Source organism: Setaria viridis, chromosome 8 (assembly GCF_005286985.2).
Source record: "Setaria viridis chromosome 8, Setaria_viridis_v4.0, whole genome shotgun sequence".
Lineage (NCBI taxonomy): Eukaryota > Viridiplantae > Streptophyta > Magnoliopsida > Poales > Poaceae > Setaria > Setaria viridis.
Window position 1 is genome coordinate 3,989,144 of NC_048270.2, and position 7,797 is coordinate 3,996,940.

Consider the following 7,797-nt stretch of genomic DNA (forward strand, 5'->3'; position numbering starts at 1 on the left):
AAATTCTAAGCAAAAGATTATGTGCATTACAAGGATGTATATGGAAATTTTGTTTATTCTTTTATTTTCGCTTGTTCTCATACTTGAACTTTTTCCTGCTCATGCATTTTGATATTATACCAAGGTGAATAGACATCTACGTACACGTACAATTCTGTTTTAGATAATGCCTTAAAAGCTCCAGCTCCATCCTCCTAAGTGAGAAAGAGCATATCCACAGTTATTGTACGTTATCTAAACACTACATGATCACTGGCAAACATCATGACAAAAAAGATATATTAATAACAAATCTTGAAACTAAAAAGGTTATATATCCATGGGAGCCAAATAACTCCAATGCCGACACCACCGATCAGCAAGCCTCAATCAGCAACTCCTTTCAGTGATCACTGCAGTGCAACTGCGTCCAAAATTGGAGTCGGCTGAAAATTTTTTTGGTTGCCATTTGTCAAATACAACATCGTTTCTTGTTAGCCAAATACCATACCCTGGTAATTCTTGGCCATTTTGACACTACTCTCGCCATAAGCTAGCTCATAATATCAGTATGCACAAGCAGGAAGTAAAAAAAATAGCATGAAAACAAACCAAAAAAAGAACAAATAAAATTTTATATTCAATCTGGTATGCAGTAATGCACATTATTAGTCTTTTGGCTTGATATTTCTGTACAAATGGAATAAATCTTAAAACAAGTCAAACTGGGAAATTTGCGGGAGCCACCTTGCTAGTTTGCTCGAAATAGAAGAAGCAAACAATTTGAGTGGTCTACCGTGATTTTACCAGAAGGATTTCATTCTGTGCTGTTTGATGGCCTACAGACGCTATGGTTCTACAGCTTCCACCCGGATGAACAACCACGAAGCGATGCTTTTTCTTAAGCTATATATATACGCGGCCTCAGGGCTCTCCAGGACTCCAAACACTACTGTGTACTCTCTTCATTGTGGTGAGGTAGAGAAAACCACTCTGATTAGATTCTGGGGGAGAAAACCATGACTACTGCAAACATGGCTTTGGCACCAAGTCCCCCACCAATTCCCACTCCCCAAGATGCCGATCTGGTAGTTGTGCTCTCGGTGGTAGCTTTGGTCTTGCTGGCCATGGTGGCCATATTCTTCTTGCATGTACTGAGTCCGTTACGCCGGTGGTTGAGCCACGGGCTCCTCCATTCTATCGTGATGGGAATCTACACGCTCTCCTACCCGCTGGTGGGCTACACCATTGGGCGGATGCAGGATTCCGATTGGTACATCTATGACTACACCGTGTGGGCTGTGTTCCTGCTTCTGCTCCTCAGCAACACGGACAGCCTCACGGCATGCCGCCTCAATGACATCGACAGCTGGAAGAGCATCTACGTCAAACAACTCTTTAAGGGGTTCTTGCTGGTGTATATCGTTATAAAGTTTGGCCGTGACATAGAGAAGACGATGGATGCAAACCACCTGTGGTACCCGCTCTCAGCCATCATATTTCTTATTGTCATCAAGTCATATGTGATGATAGCTTCCATGAGGATGGTGAGCAAGTCCTACCTCGGCAAGAACGTGAAGGTGATAGCGGAATATATGCAGTATATAGACAACAAGCTGGTGGCCTTCGATCCTGTGACCATGGAAGGATACCGGTACATGGTCGCTGGTGAGAAACACTGCGTTAACCGGCCTGGACACACACCATGGTACAAGCAGAAGACGGACGACTTGAAGGTTACCACCGTGGAGCAGATCTGGCGGTGCGAGGGGAATCTGCTCATTGGTGATCAGGGCAAGGTGCTTAAGGACTTGTGCCTCTCTATGGCTCTCTCCAAGATGCTCAACCGAAGGTTTGCTGGCTTCAAGCTCTCAGAGGTAGAGCTTGAGAAAACCCATGATTTCGTATTCAAAGGTCTGCTCGCCGGGGACGAGCAGCGGGCCTTCAGGGTCATTGAGGAAGAACTTGTTTTTGTCCATGACATGTATTACACAAGGTACTCTTACCTCTACCAAAAGGGTCGATACCTGGCTCTCTGTCTGCCTGTCATCATGTCTGCCCTATGCTCGTGGCTCACAGTAACCAGCCTGCTCGTCAAGCGCAACAACAACCTCTATCCAAAATCAACCTTATCCGGCGAACTGGGTTACCCCACCATAATCACAACTGTTGTCCTGGCAGTCCTGGAGGCATACCAGCTGTACCTGTACATGGCTTCAGGTTGGTTCAAGGTGGCTCTGATACGGAGCTACGTCACCGCACCATTTCTGCAAACAAGCTGTTGTTCTGAGATGATCATACGTCTTCTCTTGATGTTGAAGTCGTTTCGCCCATGGAAGGGCAGACTTGGGCAGTACTGTCTCCTTGAGAATCTTGGTAGCAAAAGTAAGGTTATGAATTGTCTCCATTTTGCTACACTACGCCTGGTGGACAAGGCCATGAAGGGGCGCAAGAAATCAGTGAAGCTGTCTGGAAATGTGAAGAAAGCCATCATTGAATCCCTACTAGGAAGCAACGGACACCTGACGAATGGGGTAACATCGCTGCAAAGAAATGGTGTCCATGGTGACCTCTCATGGGCGTGTGATGCTACTACTACCGATGGAGCGGTGAGTCGAACCATTCTGGTCTGGCACATTGCTACAACATTGTGTGAGCACCAGCTGGATAAAGAAGGCAAAGAAGTAGAGGCGGTTATAACAGCCTCCACTTTATCCAAGTACTGCATGCATCTGCTCGCTTTCGCACCTGACCTCTTACCTGACCACAGCTCTATATCGGAAGCCATACTTGATCAGTCAATTGCTAATGAAGGCGACCAGTGGCAGCGACTAGGCGGGCTACTCGAAGGGGCCAATGATTTGGAGAGCAGGTGTAAGAAACTATTGAAGATTAGCACCAATGACGGTAATGACGATGAAGCTCCGCTTCTTGCACAGGGCGCTCAGCTTGCAAGGCAGATTGAAGGCATAAAAGACTCGAAATTGCGGTGGAAGGTCCTGTCTGATTTCTGGGCGGAGATGATGCTGTATGTCTCGCCATCAGACGATGCCCGGGTGCACCTGGAAGTTCTTCCAAGAGGAGGGGAGTTCATCACGCACCTTTGGGCGCTGCTCACGCATGCCGGTGTGCTGAAGCGAGGCCCTACAGAGCCAAAGGATGTTGTGTGACCTCTCCAACAAGTGCACACGTAGCAGTCCTTATATCTATCTAGTGCTTGTAACTGTCATGTTGGGACACACCAACTTGTGGCACACCATGTGTGAGTTGGTCTGTCAAGTCGGTATCTCTTTTCGTATCGAGTTAGTCTGTCGAGTCTGTATATCTTTTCATGTCGTGTCTGTTGTCAGATTTTGGGCAGAGTCGGATCTGTAATTTCCGCAAGTTTCGTTAAGAAGAGCGCACGTTCAGGTTGTTGGACGTGCGCGCGTCTTAGGTGGCCATTACAGTCATATTCCATCGACCACTTGGGTCATGATCGCATAAATAAAGGGGAAGATGTCATGTCCTGAAGCGTGAAGATGATCGAGTGAAGGCGGGAGGCTCGGTTACGTTTTCATTTATGCGTTTAAGTCTTGTATCGCTCTCGTGTGGACCCAAAAGGGCACTGACAGAGGAGTTGTGTGGCGTGAGTACTTACTATGCCGTGTAAGGAAGAACCTGTTGACCATCTGATAATAGAGAACTCATGAAAGGGGCTTCAAGGTTCATGTCCTGATCCCGCCGAATCCGAATCCTTGCATTGCTCACGTCGATGGCGACTCGTCGGCGGCCAGGGGGTGACAAGTGGTATCAGATTCAGCGCATCCTCGGCGCGCTGCTGCTGTGCTCCCGTGATTCCGTCGGTTGACACGCAAGGTGGCTGGTAGGGTGAGATCGAGTTTGTTTTTTTTTTTTTTTTTGGGGGGGGGGGGGGGGGGGGGGGGGGGGGCGCGATTCCGCTGGCAAGCTAGTGGGAATTTCTTGGATCTTCTGTTCTTCCTCTGCTGTCTGGAGGCACTGCTGGTGTCGGGTTCATTGGGGGATTTCTCTTGGCAGGTGGCGTGTGGCGGCGGTAGGCAGAAGCGGTTACTTCCTTCCAAGGGCGCCGTGTCGATCTTCCCCGACGCGTGCTTGAAGGAGCTGCCGAGCGACTGCTCCATTCCCTCGGCTTGGAGCTATTGCTGAGTGTGCCTCTGTCAGGAGGTAACATCAATACGCTGTGCAATTAGCTTGGCTTCGGGTGCAGTCACAACGGCTCCTCCAAAGCCCTTAGTGCAGACCACATTCGTGTTGGCCAAGATGGAGGAACAGGAAGCTCGAGATGATGCACGGTGGGAGCAAGCCACTGAAAGTCTGGATGTCTTGTTTGCAAAGGTGGGTGAAATTGATGTCAGTCAACAGAAATTGAACACAAGATTTTATATGTCTACCAAGGTACTTGAGCAACTGCTGAAAGATCAACAACTGTTGGCCATATAGATGGAAAATACAGGAAAGGCAGTAGCACAGCTCACAATGGCTTGGATGGAAGCAAGGAGAGATCCTCCAAGTCCAACTTCTTCTGATGTGACAGTAGACCAACCATTTTATCAAAACACCACCAAGGTTGAAAAAGGCAGTCATGTTCCAAGGTTTGGGTTTAATTCAGATAGGCCAAGAAAGGAGGAAAAATTCCATGCCAAGGTCATTCTGCACAAGATGTCTTTTCCCCAATTTACAGGCAAGCAGAATCCTTGCATTTGGAAAGACAAATGTAAGGACTATTTCAAGATCTTTGACATACCTAAAAGCATGTGGGCTAGTTATGCTTCATTAAACATGGATGACAATGCAGCCAAATGGTTACAAATGTACAAGAAAAAGTATGGGTTAGAGGATTGGGACACTTTCATCCAAGCTGTGGAGGCCAAATTTGGGGATAACGACTACAGGACAGTTTTAACCCAATTACTTGAATTGCAACAGCAAGACTCTTTGGAAACATACATATTAAGCTTTGAGGACCTTCAGTATCAGGTCACCATGTATAACAGTGAGTTAGGTGATCTCTTCTTTGTCACTCAGTTCATAAAGGGTCTTAAACTAGAAATTGGAAGTGTGGTGCAATCCCAAGTTCCAGAAACATTGGAAAGAGCCATTTTGCTAGCAAGAATTCAGCAGCAAGTTTTAGACAGGAGTAAAACAAAGTGGTAGAAAGCATCTAGGACTGCCAAGCAACTGAGCTAGTTACAGAAAGGAGAGAACAAAAACAACACTCAATCTTCTAATTTATGGAGGGAGAGACAAACCAGGGATTACAGAAGAGCAAATGGACTCTGTTACTTCTGTGCTGAACCCTATGATGTTAATCATAAGAATGTGTGTACTAAAAGGCCCCTACCTCAAGCTCAGGCTAATGCTTTAATTTTGAATGATTTGGATGTGGTCTTAACTGATGAGGTCCTAAACCAACTGGCAATAGAGGATGCATTGGCTGCTGATTTTTTTCAGTTATCTTTGAACGCTATTGCAGGCACTGATGTTAATTCTACTGGATAGTGGGAGCTCACACTGTTTTGTGAGTAGCACATTTCTCTCCGCTGTTGGCATTATTGCCTTACCCACCAACCCAATGCAGGTCAAATTGGCTAATGGTGACATTCTCATCACTGATCATTGGGTCCCTCAATTCTCTTGGTGGGCCAATGGCCATACATTAAAAAAAGATATGAGAGTCCTACCTCTGGGAGCTTATGATGCCATATTAGGATTTGACTGGTTGAAAACTCACAGTCCTATGCAATGTCACTGGGCAGAAAGAACTATACAGTTTATGGATGAAGGCAAGGACCTTCAGGAACTGCCAGTACACCAGTTACTGAAACGGTCCCAAGGTAATGATGTCTGGGCTCTAGCAGTGGTAGAAGCAGTCCCTGATTCACAACAACAAAGAGGAAGTGAGGAAATTCAGCAAGTGCTCTAAGATTTTAAGGACGTGTTTCAGCTACTAGCTACTACTTTACCACCACCCAGATTTTATGATCATCACATTCCATTGCTGCCAAATGCTGCTCTTGTTAATTCAATGCCATACAAGTATTCACCACAACATAAAGATGAGATTGAGAAGCAAGTTAAAGAACTTTTGGCAGCTGGCTTAATCACCCACAGCACAAGTCCTTTTGCTAGTCCAGTCTATTGGTTTTGAAGAAGGATGGAAGTTGGCGTTTCTGTGTTGATTACAGGAAGTTGAACTCGATAACTGTGAAAAATAGGTTTCCTATGCAATTAATTGATGAAATTTTGGATGAGTTAGCTGGCATAAAATACTTCACAAAACTAGATATGTGGTCTGGCTATCATCAAGTGAGAACGAAAGAGGAGGATGAATTTAAAAAAGCTTTCAAAACACATCAAGGACACTATCAGTTCAGGGTAATGCCTTTTGGCCTGACAAATGCACCAGCCACTTTCCAATGCCTCATGTGAATGAGATTCTAGCTCTTTTTCTGCGAAAATTTGTTATGGTATTCCTGGATGATATTTTGGTATATAGTCCAACTTTGGAGACTCATATTCAACACTTGACTCAAGTTCTTCAGAAACTAAGAGAACACAAGCTGTATATGAAGGCCAGTAAATGTTCTTTTGCCCAACAGCAACTTGAGTAGCTAGGCCATATCATTTCTGCTGATGGAGTAGCAACAGATCCCAATAAAACACAGTTTGAACTCAGAGGATTCTTGGGTCTCACTGGATATTATAGGAAGTTTGTGAAACACTATGGCTGGATTGCAAGACTCTTGACACAATTATTGAGGAGAAACCAATTTGGCTGGAATGAACAGGCTCAGCAGGCTTTTGACACCCTCAAACAAGCCATGGCTAGCACACCTGTCCTGGCCTTACTAGATTTCAATTAGCCTTTCATTATTGAAATAGATGCTTGTGATGGAGGTATTGGAGCAGTACTAATGCAAAGAGATCAACCAGAAGCCTTCCTAAGTAAAGCTTTGTCAACTCAGCACAAGCACTTGTCCATTTATGGAAAAGAATTTTTGGCTCTGATTATGGCAGTAGACAAATGGAGGCAATATCTTCAACACAAGGAATTCATTATCAGAACTGATCACAAAAGTCTGGCTTATCTCACTGAGCAGAATTTGCATTCTGACATGCAAAAGAAAGCAACGGCTCGGCTGATGGGACTGCAGTTCAAAGTGGTGTATAGAAAAGGAAAAGAAAATATGGCAGCAGATGCTTTGTCTAGAATGCCTCATTTGTTTGCCATCCAGGCTGTCTCTACTGCTCAGCCGGACTGGATACAAGAATTGCTTAATTCATATGCTACTGATAAAAAGCTCAGCAATATTTGACGCAATTAGCTATTACCAATCCTGATCCTCAAGGCTTTAGTTTGGAGAAAGGCCTGATCAAATACAAGGACAAATTATGGGTAGCCCAAAATTCTACTCTGAGAACAAAATTAATTCATGCCTTCCACTCTAGTGCTATTGGAGGACATTCAAGAGTTCAGGCCACATTCCAAAGAAGCAAGAAGCTCTTTTATTGGAAAGGGCTCAAACAAGATGTAGATGACTTTGTGAGACAGTGCTCTGTGTGCCAACAAGCTAAGCACTCTAATGCATTACCTCCTAGGCTACTTCAGCCACTACCTATTCCGGAAGGGGCATGGCAAGACATATCAATGGATTTTATAGAGGGGTTGCCAAAATCAGAAGGATTCAATGTCATATTGGTGATAGTTCACAGGTTTACCAAGTATGCTCACTTTGTTCCAATTAAAGACCATTGCCAAGGCAGTGTTTGATAATGTTGTCAAATTGCATGGATTGC

General features: G+C 45.0%; 2 protein-coding genes across 2 annotated transcripts; both read left to right on the forward strand.

Moving 5' to 3' along the window:
• The first annotated feature begins 1,184 nt into the window (after positions 1 to 1,184).
• On the forward strand, positions 1,185 to 3,149 carry LOC117833283 (uncharacterized). Its single transcript, XM_034712725.1, has one exon. The coding sequence runs from the start codon at positions 1,185 to 1,187 to the stop codon at positions 3,147 to 3,149; it is 1,965 nt and encodes a 654-aa protein (XP_034568616.1).
• Positions 3,150 to 3,922: 773 nt separating this feature from the next.
• Positions 3,923 to 5,947, forward strand: LOC140223632 (uncharacterized). The gene is made up of 2 exons (XM_072295671.1): positions 3,923 to 5,151; positions 5,474 to 5,947. The coding sequence occupies exons 1-2, from the start codon at positions 4,441 to 4,443 to the stop codon at positions 5,921 to 5,923; spliced, it is 1,161 nt and encodes a 386-aa protein (XP_072151772.1). The 5' UTR covers positions 3,923 to 4,440; the 3' UTR covers positions 5,924 to 5,947.
• The last annotated feature ends 1,850 nt before the right edge of the window (positions 5,948 to 7,797 follow it).

What these genes read in the sequence shown, in the direction of transcription:
- LOC140223632 (XM_072295671.1), top strand. Translation starts at nt 4,441, where the DNA reads ATGGAAAATACAGGAAAGGCAGTAGCACAGCTCACAATGGCTTGGATG. An exon ending in ACAGGAGTAAAACAAAGTGG is followed by an intron (nt 5,152 to 5,473) that starts TAGAAAGCATCT and finishes ACGCTATTGCAG; the next exon opens with GCACTGATGTTAATTCTACT.
- LOC117833283 (XM_034712725.1), top strand. Translation starts at nt 1,185, where the DNA reads ATGGGAATCTACACGCTCTCCTACCCGCTGGTGGGCTACACCATTGGG.